The sequence below is a fragment of the Micrasema longulum genome, unplaced genomic scaffold, assembly GCF_059751315.1.
Source record: "Micrasema longulum isolate JH-2025_06_02 unplaced genomic scaffold, ASM5975131v1 h1tg000934l, whole genome shotgun sequence".
Taxonomy (NCBI): domain Eukaryota; kingdom Metazoa; phylum Arthropoda; class Insecta; order Trichoptera; family Brachycentridae; genus Micrasema; species Micrasema longulum.
Window position 1 is genome coordinate 70,937 of NW_028278125.1, and position 17,064 is coordinate 88,000.

Below are 17,064 nucleotides of genomic sequence, written 5' to 3' on the forward strand. Positions count from 1 at the left end.
TGCGAGAAAAATCTACAAGTCAGCACAAGCTCGTCCTTGAACAGCACTGCTCTTTTGTTATATTTTCAAAACATAAATAAAAAGGATTTTCAGTAAAATTTTTATTGAAATTTGCAAAATGGATTCTAATGCACTGTTCTCTTTTTACACATTGAAATGCACAATAAAAAATTGAATAATATGTAAGTAATTAGTTAGCAATTTTGAATAAACAGAACTGTCAACTTATCAAACAAATCATTTACATATTTATTTTGATTATCTATTTCAATACATTGATAATTTAGTTTCCTTTCAACAAGTGCAATGAAAACTATCAGTCAAAAATATTGACTTGCATTAAGGATATTAAAGTTTTTAAAAAACCAAAAATCTCAGAGCAAGGAAAACATAAAGAAATAAAGCAGTGCTATTAAAACTATAAAATTTGTTAAATGCTTTCTGCCTTTGCTTGATGGTATAAAAATAGTTTAAATGAGATAAAACTCCTAGTAGAATTGATTAGAATGATAAGTATTTTTTTCACAAACCCATAATGTTAACCCTTTATAGGACACTTCAAACAAAGTGATACATAAATATACCATTATATAGATGGTGTTGGGACCCGGGATACACAGAGTTAGACCCGCTAAAATGTTTTCCATTAGCCTAGGCCCTATCTTCCAAACGGAACTCTATACAATCTATGCCTTTTTGCCCCTTTATGCGATCCTATGCACATGAAAATTTGCAGACAATACAAAAACAAAATAATTTCTCTCAGATGGTCAGGCTGCTCTAAAAGCACTGAGATCTGTCAAGATCAATTCTAAATTAACCTTGGAATGCCTATGGGCGCTTAATTGTGTCGGTGAGTGTAACATTGTGACATTAATTTGGGTACCTTGACACTCAAACGTGGTCGGTAACGAGGCAGCTGATGAATTGGCAAATCTAGGAGCTGAGACAGCCCTAATAGGCCCCGAGCCCTACTGTGGGTTGCCCAAATGTGCTCCTCGTAACGAGCTTAGGTCATAGGCCAGGAAGCAGAGCAAAATGCTCTGGCAAAAAGTACCTGGTCATCATCATGCAAAGGAACTGACAAAAGGGGACTCTCAAAAGTTTGCTTTTGACCTAATAAAGCTCAGCTAAAATCAAGTGAGGGTTATCACTAGAGCCCTTACAGAACACTGCAGAATGAACCTTTCAGAAATTTCTAGAGGTAGGTTCTGCAGTGCAGATGAGAAAACACCTATACATATTATTTGTGATGCTTTACATCATAAAAAAAAGCCTCATCCTCGTGGGACCACTGGTTAAACCTGAAGATGTTAAAGAGCTAGCCTTTTACCTAATAGCCTGATACTTTACGGATTTGGGCTTGGAGGGGGAGGTTTAAGAAAATGAGAACTCTCGCCTTCTACACAGTAGCCAGGTTCTTTAAAGACCATATTCAGTATGCATATATTTGTGTGAACTTTGAAGTTATATTTTAACATTCTTAATTTAATAACATTCCTACTAGATACGTGTTTTGACGAATACTCAAAAATAATATTTTTTTTGGAGAATACTCCAAATAATCCATATTATTTTATTTATGGTAAAAAATTATAAAAATCAAAACAATTTGAATCATTCCAGAAGATTATTGAAAAAATACTAAGCGCACGGAAGGAATGTGGTAATGTGTTTTGATGCTGCCCGGTTGAGTTTTGATAAAAAATTTATATTCGAGAGCTAATTTTTATCGAAACTCTACCAAACAGCGTCACAACACACTACCGCATTTCTTCGGTAGTGTGTTGTGACGCTCTATAGGTATAGGTATTTTTATACATCACACTACTTAGATTAAAACAATCATAAAAGTTACTAAATTCGGCCATTCGAAAAAGACATGCATAAATAATATTTGGCAATAACTGAATATGTACTATAAATTTTGATGCAAAAAACTACACAAGCTTTTTTACTTCATCATTCCGATCACCTTACTTTCATGTAACATATGTATTTCGACCATATTTTACATGAAGCTAAGGTGATCAGACTTACGCTTCGGGTAGCAGTACAGAAACAATGAAATATTGCAGTTTAAACATTTTAAATCAATATTTCATATCCACCCTGCCAGGAATCAAACCTAGGACCTCAAGAATAGTAGACAACGCGTCAACCACTTAAGTAAGAGGACTTATCTCCACTTGATTTCCTTGTTCAGGATTTTTACCTGAGAGCAGACATTAGGTCCAAAATACTTGTCCAGCGTTCTGATTTTATTTCACACAGAACTGTATTCTTTATCCGCCTAGACATTTAATACCCATTTATTTTCTAAATTGTAAAACATTGAATATTTTGAAAATATCTGAGTAAAGTTTGATCAATGTGCATGATCTTATGGTAGAAATTATGCACATAACCGTTAGGTTATTGGAAGTTATTCCAGATGCTCAGTTAATCTTGTCCAGTATGCCAGCACAGGAAGCCGGACTATGCAGATGAAAAAACTGTGCAGTCATCTTAAACTATGCAGGGAACCGTACAAAATTTTATGACTGTGCAGGCAAATCGGAGTGTGTGTTGGCATCTGCAGTTAACGTGCGTGCACTTAGTTAGTTTTTATTCAGATAATCATTTTGCAGAACACTATATACATGGCATAGTCCAAGAAGTACCTGACCTGACGTATAGATGGCGGTTGTTGTTTAAAAAAAATCATCATAATCCAAAGTACCAACCTTAAAATCCTAAAGTTTGAAATTTCAAGACAACACTACGTTGTTTAACATTTGACAGCCATCAACAGTGAACGCTTGTAGTGAATTTGAACATGGAAAAAATTGGTCAACATTATGAGATACAATACTTTCATTTGAAAGGTCTCGGTCATCAATCAAATCAAGCTAGATTCTACTCTAGGGTAGTCTCCTCCTTAGATTACAACAGTAAAATATTGGGTGGCAGAGTTTAAACAAGGCCGCACGAGCTGCCGAGGCGAACATCGAAGTGATAAACCAAACAAGATGACCACGCCAGAGTTGGTGAAGAAAATTCACAAAATGGTGTTAAATAACCGTCGACTGAAAGTGCACAAGCTAGCAGACAGAGCAGGCATTTCGAAAAGTGGTGTATATCGCATATTGACTGAAAAATTGGAAATCGGAAAGTGTTTGGTGATGTTTACAGCAATAAAGCTGAATTTTTGCGTCGATTCATAACTATAAATGAAACATAAGTCTATCACTTCAGGGCCTGGGACAAAGGAACAGGCAAAACAATGAACTGCAAGGGGAGAATCGGATCAAAAGAAGGGGAAGACAGTTGCATCTTTTGGCAAGGTTATGGGCTCAGATTTTTTGGGATGTGCATGGGATAGTTTTTGTTAATTATCTTTAAAAATTAAATACAGCCAATGATCAGTATTATGCAAACTTATTCAAACGTTTGAGTGATGAAATGAAGTAAAAACAGCCGTATTCGGCAAAAAAAAAAGATGTTTCATCGAGAATATGCACCAGTTCACACAACCGTTATCGCGATGGCCAATATCAATGGGTTAAAGTTAGAATTGCTTCCTCACGTACCCTATTTGCCAGATTTAGTCCTCTCAGATTATTTTCCCTTTCCAAACTTAAAAAAATGGCTCGGTGGTAAAAGATTTGCTAAAAATAAAGAGGTGGAGTCGACGGTTTAAAACTATTTTGAGGTGTTTAGTGGTTCTCATTATAAACAGGGTATCAAAGCGATTGAACATGGCTGGGAAAAGTGTATTAAGCTAAAAGCAGACTACGTTGAGAAATCAAGATATTTTTTTTTCTCTATATATTTTCTGTTTTCTTTGTTAGGTTGGGTAATTCTGGGAAATTGTATTTCTCATAACTGTATTATTATCAGTTATAAATGGTGTAACTAAGGAGAGAAGATATAAATATTTACTTTCATACATTCTCAAAAAATTGTGCCAATCTTTTGGTTCAATTAACAATTCAATTCTCAAGTTCAGATATGATTAAATGTTAGCAACCATTGTTTACGTCATTTGCTTGGTTTTGTTGAGGTTGTTTTTTAGTTGCAAGTTACAAACTGAGCATTCCCTAGTATGTCGTACAGTAGTTTATATTTACACCTGATGATGGGTAATTCAGAATACCTGAAACTAGTTGTGTATAATAAAGTTAACTCTTATGAGGTAAAAAATACAAGGTGTTTCATTTTTAATAAATTCATGCCGTACACATATCAGATACAAGATATAGCTTTTTTGTTATAAGGAATAACTAAATGTGGATAGTGCGGATTGATAAGTGGACTATGATTTGGATTGATTCCATCATATTATTAAATGATTATATTATCAATATTAAAACTAATAGTAGTGTAGTACTCAACCAAAATACTTTTTTTTCAAAAAATAATTAAACATCAACATGCTGCTGTATTAAATAACTTAGAGAACACTTTTATATTGCAAGTATGATAGAACACAGAGAAAAATACATTTAGGGGTAATGTTACAAGCCTTAATAGTGAAAGGAATTTTTAAAATCCATCTCTAATTAATTTGTAATAGGCAAGATGAGAAGAATAACAATTGGAACATTTATTATGAAAATTTAAATCCAATTCCTGATCAACTTTAAAAGTTATCTATGAATACTTTTATAAATTATTAAGAAAAATATAGACCTGACTCTTTCCAATATACATATATTTCTTTCCTTATCATTTTCTCTACATTTACTAATAATGGGTTTATATTTTTCTCTGGGGACTGTCAGTTTCGATTGGACATTTCTGAAAATACAGTTTCAGTATTAAAGACTTGGATGCGCATTATTTTTAAGGATTATGAAAACGTTTTGGACTTAAGAAGAGATATTTAATAAATCTTTATACATTTTTCAAATATAAATAAAAACACGTGATTAAACAGAAGTTTAAAATTGAGTTTCCTAAACCTTCTTTTCTCTTTGATTAATAATTGATTTTCTTTCAAAATAGAGATTTTATATTCTTAATAAGAAAAATTCAGCAAAAGTTTATATTTAAACAGTTCTCTATCAATCTACCAACAGGATTATTAGTTGTTGTTAGTGTGATAGTTTGCTAAATAAATTTCCCTTAAGAAATTACACAATAAAGCGAGTTCTGATTAGTAACGTTATTTAATAAATACACCCATGCAATAAAATGAAATGTTAGGTTTTTAAATGATACAAAAATAAGATTATTAAATTATTTATTGACAAAAATATACAAAACGAGGATTGAAAGAAAAAAATAAATAAAATACTGTAATTTACTGTAAACTCACGAAACTATAAGCTTTCTTTATAAAAATCTAATACATTTGTTTTACAAGAGTCAATATGATATTGTAAATACATATGTATAACAGACCCTGTTTAATATAGTGTTTTATAGAATTTAAAAATGTACATAATTTTTTTTCTCAACTGAAAATTTTATATTAAAAAGTAAAAGTTCTCAATATGTTAAGTTTTATGAATATTATTTACATTTTGAGGTTAAATTCAGTAGTGTTAAAGAGTTAGTTACTAACAAAAACGGAAATTAAATCACAAAACTGAAAATAGCCAATTAAGTAGCACTCAAAATACACACACATAAATAATCATGCATATTGGAAATTTTAACACAACATTGAACCAAAACTTCACAATCTTTTTGACGAGCGGAAGCAAACACATAACATATTTGTAATTCTGTCAACAGATTTTTGTATCCTATTTGCTTTTTAGCAAATTGGATCATAATAAAGAAAAAATAATAAACCAAATTGAGTAATTTATGTCTATTAAGAATTAAAATAGAAGTCACTAAAGCAAACTAATATTTCAATATATTGGAAAAGGTTTACTGTATTTGTTCAACATGGTTATATTATATAAATATAGGTTAGACTACACACATTTATTTTATATAATATGAAAAAATTACTTATTGGACGGGTACATTTTCGTGACAGCCATAAATAAAACCACTGAACATTAAACCAGTGTTTAACTCGAAACTATTCCATTTAGCAAAATCAAGAATATCAAATTCTCAATATTTCATAAATATATTAAGACTCACTTATTATGACTCTCAAACATGGGGAAATGCAAAACTGAGAAATAATTTTATTTTTGTTATATCAGGTGTTTAAATAAAGACTAACATTGTTCTATAAGTCTATTCATTTCAGATTTTCGTTATTTTCTCTTATTAATTTTCATAATTCTTAAGATTATAACAGTCAATCTAGGCAACAAATTAAATATTCAATATATCAAAATAAAACCTAATTCTTGAGTTCTGAAAACTGTAAAGAAGACACTGAAAGAGTCATCAGGTTGGACTTAAAAAAATCGGAAAAAGGTGTTCTCCATAGAAAATATTTGAGAATTTATCTCATCCAGTACTTAGTCATTAAAAAAATTGTTTTTACAGTTCAAAACGATATGCTGCTATTCAAAAACAGGTAGTTTAATTATTATTTTTACCTAATTTAAAAAAAAATAAGAATCCAGATAAAAAATAATCCTTCAGTTGCTAGAGACATTATATTAAGATTTTTAAAAATGTGAGAATAACCGAATTACACAAGTTATTCAAAATTTCACAATCCTGAGCACGATAGAGGAAAGTATTTAAAACAGACTTTCACAATCAGGTGTTTAAAAACCAAGAGGAATGTGTTTATAACCGATTAAAGATACCAGGAGTACCAAGAGAATAAACAAATTAGTCATTTTATAAAGACCCGTTATATAACTGCACAAGAATCCCATGAAAATTCAAAAATATTTTAAATATATAAATAAACACAATTTTTTTTGTTTAGAATATGAGCCATCACTAATATTAGACTTATTATAAAAACGTAATTATTTATTAACAATATAATGTGGATATTCAGTCGAATTAAACTAACAAATTTTATTTTTGATCAAAAACCTATTTTATCATAAACATATAGATTATAAGAACTTAAATATGACCTGGATCCAACCGAATAAGAAAATAAATTATTTTACCTACCGCAAGCAAACAATAAATTTAATTTATTTAACTAATTATCACCAAAACATTTAAGAGGAATAAAATTACACTAAATATTATATTACAAAATTACCCATTTTCTAGAAACCATTTCAATATGGAGTAAGTATCAATATTTATTTTTTTAAACGGAATCATTAGATGTGTAAAACAATTCATAAATCTGTAGGAATTGAAATGTTTATGTTGTTATATCAACTTATAAATATATATTTTTAATACCTTTCATTTCTAAAAAAACTTTATAATTTTTAAATTTATTTATGACTTGTGATGAAAATTGTTTTCAAATACGAAAAATGTTTGTATCAAAATTAAATAACTACCTAATTCATCTTTATGCTTTGTCAACAGCATAAAACATTTTTGTTTGTTACTGAAAAAAAATCACATTGTATCCAGTTGTGGAAAGAAACTCATAATTTTAACACAAATGTAAATATAAGGCTTCGGATAATTATATAAAATGTTTTAAGAAGTTATTAATATCTCAAAATATTCATTCAAGAACAAACACCTTTACAAACACGGAGACTGCAAAACTTCGGAGGAACATTCTTCACAATAAACAAGAAAAAAAAATCATAATATTTTTTTTCCAAAACCAATTTTTTGAATTCTGTTTTTCTTTTTATACTTTGAAAATGGCGTAAATCTTTAATTTATTAGACTAGCATCACTACCACAAACTCCTACCTTTACCCTACAAAAAAAATGAGACAAAAAAATAACGTATTTGACCAACAAAGCTTTACGCACCGGACGCGGACAAGGGAAGCGGGTGAGTAGGGTAGGGGAAGGGTTTTGAGGAAGGGATGCTGTCCGAGAAATTAAGAATTTACTCCATTTTCAGATTAGAAAAAAATCATAAAAAAGTTTTTTGAAAAAATTATTTAGATTTTTTTTCTTGTTTAGCATGAGGAATATTCCACTGAAGTTTTGTGGTCTGGCCCTCAAACACCGTTTACATGTAATATACATATATATATATCAACTTCTCTTTCGCAACTTTAAACGCTTTCAATCCAGATAAGTAAAACATTGTTTTGCAAATATTACTAGATATTTGATATTTAATGCATGCAGTACATTAGTACTGCCTATAAAAATATTATCATGAAACTCCAGGATACCTTTATGATGTTTTTGTGGCTTACGATTCTGGGCGGGGGAGGGAATATATTATATAATCTGTAAAGTTCAGAAATATCTCTCAAAGTTTCCAAAAAACTACATATTTAAAAACTACAAAATGGCTAATCAGAGTATAAAAATATGGGCAATGAGTTTATAATAAATGTCCCTTTATAATTTACTATTACAGAAAGTAATTTAAATAAATAATTATCCCTAGCCAAATATTTGTATAAATTGGTAGTGAGGTGATTGATTAAACCAAGCGAGGGTTGGGGTGAAGAAAGATAAGGCAGTGAAGGTTGGTTAGTCAGCCGAGAAGGGACTGTTGGTGCCCTTCTCCCCGTGTCCTTACTCTGGTCAGCGAGGTCTCCTGGATCCCGTCCTGAGCCAGGGCCCTTCGGTGCTTCGCCAGCTTCTCTTTATTCATCGGTGAACCTGTGGAATTCAATACTATGCCTTATCTCTAAACTCAACTCGGATCACATAAGGCACAATACGTACTCAATATTAAACAAGGGCAGCTCACCAGAAGACAAGCATGTTCACGGTAAATGAGTGGCTTGATTAATGTTGTATTGTGAAATTAAAATATCAAGTACATTTATTTTTTAGAAATTAGCGAACATGATAAAAAAGCAACTGCAAGATTTTAATTTTTTTATGTTACTGTTTTATTCAAAAAAATGTCAATTCTGTTTACTAAATTCATAAATATTTAATATTGTTTATTGTTACCTGGGTATATAAAAAAAAAATATATATATATATTTTTCTCACTGGGAGGACTGTAGTGGTCAAAATTTAATTCAACACATCAGTAAGTCCTTTACTGGCCATTACAATACAGCACCCAGCATATCTAAGCTTCTAAGCTATAAAATACGGAATATTTACTGACAAATCATCTTTTAAATAATACTTATTTTATTTTTTAAATGAGCATTAAATTTTATATCAAAACCTTTTATAAAAAACTCTTAATAAAAACCCAAATAATCCAGCAGTATTTGTCTTCAGTATCACCATGTGCTAAGTGTCAAAAGTACAGAGGAAAATAAACGCTAAATTTGAAATAGCTATCTCGAAACAGATTGAATGTATGGTTTTCGAGTACCATACTAAAATACTCGCATGTAGTAATTCATTTATAGTCAAATATATTATTAGTCAAATTTCAGCCTCGAGTCAGGTTTACTGAGTAATGATTACAAAATAAAATATAATGTAAAATTATGAGTCAATAATAAAATAATAATAAGCCCAACCAAATGAAATGTCAGTTCTGCATTTTTGATGTGCAGGATGCAACATTGTTAAGTTAATATATTTGCAGACACCGATAAATAATACTTTTTTTTAAATATACAGACTGAGGATGTAAACGAGCGATTATTTTTAACAAAATAGAAACTAATGGATTCATAGGAATATTAAAGCAGGTACGACCAATTCTTATGAAAAACTTAAGCAGTCTGAGTTAACCAATTATAAAAACAGTTTTATTTTTTCTGTATGTAAGGAAGTGATTATAGTTTTTTTTCAGTGTTGTTATTTTACAAGATAAAAAAAGGATATGTTCAAAAAGCATTTGAATTTTTTTCTAGTTTTTGTTCTTAATTTCTAAGAATATTGTTTTGTTTCGCAACCTGGTTTTATTATTTTTAATTGTTGTATTGATTGTAAAAATAATGATAAGATTATCCTACAATTTGCTGAAGGAATAGATAATAATAATAAAAAATACAATATTGGTGACAGTTTTTATACAAAAATCTCCCAATGTACATTACATTAATATATTATTTTTAGTTATTTTTCACACAAGTTAACACAGAATGTCTTTTTGTTTCAATAAATACCTAAAGGCTAAGCCTGTATTAGGCTATAAACTAACATAGTCAATATCAATACAAAAACTATAAATCATTAGTGAAAACGATAAATACCATAAAAATATTTATAAATAAAATTACGATGATCAATATTAGTGATTTTATTCTACAATAATGTTTGAAGCATACCAACACCTTTTTTTATCTGACACAACTAAAAATATGTTTATTTTTTCAAATCTGGAAACATAAATAAAAAATTTTGAAAAAAGGTTGTAAGTAAATTACATTTTTATTTATTTATTTTGTTTTCAGTGCTTGTTCATGTCGATTAAACAAAATGAGGTATAAATTTTAGATTTGTTATATTTTTAATTTACAAACTATAAGCTGAGAATGTTTTAATGCAGAAAATACCAAAAATGTTTAAAACCAGCAAACAACCCACACGTGTCTAGCGAAAATGTAAATAAAAACTGACAGCACTTTTTTATCACTTTCTTACTCCACATAAAACCATAGATTACTAGCATTCCTTCATCAAAATGAATAATTGAAATAAACATAAATGACAATATCATCCGTATACTGATAAAATATATAACAAGTTAAAAATGCAGTTATGTCTTTTTTTTCGAGCTGTACCAATTGATAAAATCCCCCCGAGGTTTAGTTTCAAAGTAATCATGTATAGAAAGCCAGCTAAAAGAACTTAAAAAAAAACTGTATTCCAGTGAAAACCATAAATTCCATTTACTAGATATTTTTTAAAATTCTCAATCAATGAAACAATTTTAAGGTATGAGAAAGTTCAGTGGTATTCTTTATTTGTTAGTAGACTATTAAACTGGGCCATGGTTTCCCAAACTATGGGTTGCGACCCACCAGTATAGAGATCTTTTATGTGACAAAAGTGACAAGGAGTCTGACTTCCGAACTCCCTCAACGAGTTCGTATGAAACCAAGCGATGGAAAGTTGTGAGAAAATATGACCCTGCTTATCTAAAATTAGGATTCACTTGGCATCATGATATGATAAGATCCGCGTCCTCACTGCGTGATTTGCTACGATATATTAGCGAATGAAAGTATGCGCCCAAGTAAGTTCACGCATCATATAGAAACAAAGCATTCCCACAGTGAAAACAAGCCAGTGGACTTTTTTCAACGTAAATTGTTGAATATGATTTTTTTAATAAATATTGTTAATATTAATGAAAATGCTGTATTTGCGTCGTATCTCATTAGCTTAAGGATCGCATGAAGATTTCTTGTTCTGCAAGCCAATAAGTTTTACAAAGCGTAAGAAAACATTTTTGTATCCAATTCACCATATGTAATCGTTCCCAAAATGCGTTTGTATCATGTCCAAAATATGAATAAGAAAGACAGGAAAAGACTTGCAAAGTCAAACATTCAAATAGATTTTACTCAGAACAGGCAATAATGCATTTAGAGTTTTATCAGTATACTAACGATCTTATGTGTACATGCATGACAGTAATGTATTTGTAGGTACATTTCAACAATGTACGCTCAACCTTCTTTTTCCTTTTATCCATACATGCAATTAATGTGCACATATGAACCTCAATTATTGTAATTTACCAAACACCAATTCCCGTGAAATTAAATAATGACATGAAACTTATCAAGATGTGTCCTAAAAATACCACCCCGTCCGCAATTAAATATTGCGGTGATTAATCGAAATCGGGTTGTGGTCCTGTGGCTAGTGTCTCGGACTCACGGACCAAAGGTCCGTGGTTCGAATCCCACTCTATCCCAACTCGATTCCATTTTTTAATAGTGAGTTATTTACAACTCGTTGAAAATGGCCCTCAAAATGAAATATTTGGGTATATCATAAGAACACAAATATTTCTTTTTAAAAAAAGCATGCAATATTTATAATATTATCAAATCATCATGCATAGATTAAGGAATTGTAATTCAAAACATTTCTTGGATTTAAAAAAAATAGAGTAGTACATATTGCTTAATGAGTGGAAATTGAATTAGTTTTCTTGCAGATGTATGTATGTGTAGATACGCATATGTAAATAAGTACTCCACAATATTTATAATACATATTTTCTAATGTACTTCATTTTTTTTATGGGGGTGATTCATACTATGAACATAATGGAAAAGAAATATGTACATAATTTAATTTTTTTAAATTCATTCCTCTTATCTGAGACATTTTGCATTATTATAATATATCATACAGAAAAATGAACCAGAAGAGTTAATAAGTAAAAAGTTGAACAAATTGTCTTACCAATATAGCTGAGTAGAACTGGCAGGAAGATAAGGCCATGAGCGGCACCAAATACTACAATTCCCAGGTACATTCGGAAGTAAAATACCTGCATAAAAATACAATGTGGTCAAAACCAGAAATAATTGGCTTCAAAGATATATTTATATATTCTATAAATGTTTAAACTAATAAACATAATATTTTTATGTGTGTAAAAATAAAGCTTCATTAATGCTTTTAACAACAGTGGGCATGTATTATAGATAATACTGTTAAATGATTGTTGTTTTCTGGATCACTTTTCTTCCAATGTGTTGGAAAACATTGCAGTGTCCATCATCCGGATTGATGTAATAACATTGATGGACACAGCAATTTAGTCCAAAACATCAGCAAAAACAAAACCAACACAAGAAAACAGCTATCAGATTCAAGCGGCTGTTTTTATTTGATAAAGCGAAATATTAACAATGGTGTTTTATTTCATGAAATATTTCAGTTCTGAGAAAGCTACTCACTTGGAAGATTTGACTCTTTGCAAATCCTAGCACAATGATTCCTCCAAATTTAGTCAATGTTATTCCAGAGAATACGGAGCTTCCCATTTTGGTGAGTGCATCCGTCGCCCGTAACACTCGGGAACCTTCGACACTCACCGAGAAGCTGTGCACTAAATGCGAACAGAACTCGACGGATATTCCCACAGCCATGACCAGGTTTACTAGAGAAACCGCATTGAGAGTAATATTCCACCAATACATGAGTCCACCGATGTTCACCACTATCATTGTGATGGTGATAACCACAACGAGGGAAGAGAATGTGTCAAAACCCATCAACAGGAAAGTAACCACAAAAATGGCCAATACAGATATGCCCATTGACTTCAAGGTATCTGGCCACATTGTAAGATATTGTTCATAGAATACATAAAAGACTGAGTATGGGAAAACGCCGATAGTTTCATTCTTTCCTTGAAGCCTCAAGTTGGTGTTGATCATTTCTGTTAGATTCGAGGAAATCTTTCTAGCGGCACGTAGGGCCTCATAATAGTCTTTGCTGGTTTTTAATACTGTGTGATATCCGCTGAAATAAGAGGCTCCGATCCGAGCCAACTTAGGGTTACTTGAGTCTGGGAAGTCGTAATTCACTCCCTGGCCGTACGCAGCGTGACCGGCCTTTGCGCAAGTTTCAGTTGGATTATCTTGCAGGAAAAATGGCACATACGTCTTGAATCCTGTTGCATTTGGTCGGTGTTCCTTTTCAGTTAGAACTATATTACAAGTTGTACAAGAGCGCCCTGAAATAAGAAAACAAAATTACTAAGTACCCAGTACTAGGGACCCAATTATTTTTTGTACATACTTGTAATACATTATATTTTTATTATTTTAAACAAATACTGCCTCTAAAACATTGAAATTGGTTAGTGAAATTTCTTGGTGGAAGTTTATTATAATTAATAAAATAAAATGTCTAACTGGTCTGACAAGTCCAATGATGTTGTGAGAGCAATGAAACCGGTTATTGGTCAATCAAAATAAGTGGATTAAAATGTCAACAATTCAATAAAAAAATATTTTATTAATTATAAATACTGTTTTTGACTGCAACAGAAATATTGTCTGATTTGGCATACATTTTGGACTTGGAAATACGATTTCCAGTAATGAAAATAATGTACTCAATACTGATGTTCTTTTTTGCTTATTGTAAAATTTTTAGCTACTTTTCAATATTCTATACTTACTATCATGAGGACAAAAGCTTCCATTGTTGGGGAAGAACCTGCAGCATTGGTCGATGGAAGCCCAATCCATATAATCATCTATCCACGAATTGGAAGGTCGACCGATATATGTTTCAGACCCTAATTTAGAAGCTAAAACAGTAAAGAAAATATGTTATTTATACATAAGAAAATATAAGTGCTATTAATAACTTTATGAACTACAGATTATCAAAAGAAAATTTTTAATTGTATCTATAATTTTGTATAAATTAAGAGTTTTTTATTTCCGATAAAATATATGGATAAATCATGTACTCTCTCAGCTACATACATTTAACACAGAAGAGGGTCACATTAAAATCAAAGATATTCGAGAGACTTTAAACCAAAATCAGAAAAGATACAAATAATAAAATTTCTTTACCTAAATACAGTTGTGTAGATAGACTGTCAGGGTTACAGTAAAGGCCACCGCAGAAAAGGTTTTGAACTTTAATTTCACTATAATCTAAACCTCCTTGGACTACAAAATAAACAGGAGGACCGATGTTTAAGTAAGACTTGAGATCTTGAAAGTATTTAAGTACATGACTATCATGAGGCATTGACAACTCCTGATCAAGTCCTATTTCTATATGAGGTGCAACCTGTAAACAATGAACATTTTAGACCAAACTAATAAAACAACAGTTCGAATGTTAATATAAATATGTACCACACCTAAATTACTTACCGCAATACTAGAACATAACCACCCGAAGAAAACAACCATAACTACGGCACGAACTGTTTTGTTCATTAAGAATGGAGCATATATACTTTTGAAGAATGAATACAAAATCCCTTCAGAAGCTTCTTCTGGATTATCTTTTTTATTTCCTCTCATACAGCACGCAATATCATACCTAAAAATTTGTTTTACTAAGTACATTGTATTGCTAAAAAAATTGCGAGTAGAATGTTTATAAAAAATAAATATTGCAGTCATCAATAGCACAGATTAAAACAGAAATTAATGAAACTCTTACCGATTGGAGTTCTGGCGAATAGTATCTAAAGCCAGAAGACTAACAAAACTGGTAACTTGGAGTATAAAGTCAATAAGTAAAGCCATGCCAGCATATAATGCAAAGGCTCTGACCGCCGGCATGTCACTCAAGCCTCCCAAGAAGAAACAACACGATTCTGATACAGAAGTTAGCAACATCGACGGCCCAACTTGACCCAACCTGCAATTTAAATTAAATAATAAGAAACTGAATCTCTAAAAGTGAGCATTTAAAGAAAAATTAGGTTTGAATTTAACTCACGTTCTGCCAATATGCTCTGCAACAGTTTCATTAGGGCGGCGCCCATCTCTTTGGTGAGTCTGAACTAATATAAAAATGTTATCTACTCCTACAGCTAATACCAAAAATGGAATTACTTCAATGATAATCAATGTGGCGGGAAGACCCACAAAACCAAATAATCCAATAGAGCATGCCACGGATGCTAATACAATAAAGACACCTGTAAAAAAAAATATTAGTCATATTTATTTTAAAACATAGATAAACTGAGATAAACACTATTATAATAGGATTATATTGAAAGTTACCTCCAAGACCCAATGTTATTTTGCTGTCTATAAGCAACCTGCTACAAGAATTCAACTGTCCCAAACTAATGGCGATGTACGCAAACATAATGATGTAAGAAACGAGAATTGTGAGCACATCTGACTGAGATTCTCTATATAGCTCATCTTCTATTGACCTCTCCGATGTAAATGAAATATCCATATATGGAGGCATCGAAGTTTTTGTCCAATTTTTCATCAAATCGATGTACTTCTTTTCCCATTCCATAGCTGGAGCGAGCTACAAGAAATCAAGATAAGATTGCTAAAAAAACATTTGGAATTATGTTTTGGAAAACATTGAATATAAACCGAAAGGATATTTACTCGTACAAGTCCTCGCGAAACAATACCTCGCTCATCGTTTTAAACTATGTAAATTTAAATAAAAGGCAACATTCTGAATTGTGCAAGAGCAAAAGGTCAACATTAATGCGCTCCTAACTACCCAGACAGGAGATTGACGCCAGGATATGGTAAACCATTAACACATTCATCAAATGCGCATAAATCACGGGGAATAAACATCTTGCTGGGCATTTTAATAACAAATTGGTTTATAGAAAATACATTACATGTCTTGTTGATAATTCTCAGAAACAAAGACTAAAAAGTCAGATACATATATACATACTGTCCGAGAACTGCCTCATGTAACAAGGGAATAAAGTTATTTGAAGAAATGCCAGAAAACTTCACGTACCTTGGTCTTGTTGTGGTAATTGTTGACTATAAAAGTGAGGATAATGGCGGTAGCCTTTTCATATTGCGCTTCCTTGCTCAAACCTTCCCCTGGTGCCAGAAACCCTCCCAGGGCTACAGCAGGGTCCACAGGACCTCCATATGGGGCCAGACACTCTGGGTTATACGGATTTCTAGTCAAATTGAAGCATTTGAATATTACATTAAGAATAATTCACAGCGGCTTCCAGAAATAATAGTATCATCATTCCCTTTCCACACCTAATGGTGCATAAGGCATTGCATTAGTACAAAAATAACAGCGTATATAGTTCATTTTTGTTACATGAAGGTAAGATGATGAGTCTTATATTTCAGGTGCCAGTCCACGGACTATTAAATACTCTAGTGTAAAAAAAAAACCATTTTAAATTATTATTTCATGACAACCAAGTAGGGAATCGAACCCGAGAACTCTTGCATGGTAGGCAAACGCTAACAGTTAAATACTGAGTACAATCTATCTTATAGTTTAGTATATTCTTTACATAGAATTCATTGAATCACTTATAAACGCCAATAAATTACAACTATATAATACAATTTAACAATTAGTAAATCATAAATTGAAGTATCGATGTGTGAACTTTATCAAGTACTTGGGTAAAAATGTACTTTACAAATTGTTAAGAGGAAACGCCGTCTGTCTTTTCTCGAGGTGGACGAGGGATAATATTAT

At 31.3% G+C, this 17,064-nt stretch overlaps 1 protein-coding gene across 4 annotated transcripts in view; it reads right to left on the minus strand.

Moving 5' to 3' along the window:
• Window positions 1–17,064, minus strand: part of Npc1a (Niemann-Pick type C-1a) — a 50,885-nt gene that overhangs the window by 8,096 nt on the left and 25,725 nt on the right. For 2 of the 4 annotated variants that reach the window (XM_088231939.1, XM_088231936.1), the window contains 9 exons: window positions 16,348–16,519; window positions 15,624–15,885; window positions 15,334–15,535; window positions 15,052–15,252; window positions 14,757–14,928; window positions 14,448–14,670; window positions 14,042–14,173; window positions 12,810–13,591; window positions 12,310–12,397 (listed from right to left, as the gene is read on the minus strand). In XM_088231939.1, coding sequence (XP_088088065.1) covers window positions 12,310–12,397; window positions 12,810–13,591; window positions 14,042–14,173; window positions 14,448–14,670; window positions 14,757–14,928; window positions 15,052–15,252; window positions 15,334–15,535; window positions 15,624–15,885; window positions 16,348–16,519 — 2,234 coding nt within the window. Of the gene's footprint in view, window positions 1–92; window positions 8,629–12,309; window positions 12,398–12,809; window positions 13,592–14,041; window positions 14,174–14,447; window positions 14,671–14,756; window positions 14,929–15,051; window positions 15,253–15,333; window positions 15,536–15,623; window positions 15,886–16,347; window positions 16,520–17,064 lie in introns of those variants that run through there. The other 2 variants (XM_088231938.1, XM_088231937.1) reach the window with 2 other exon arrangements.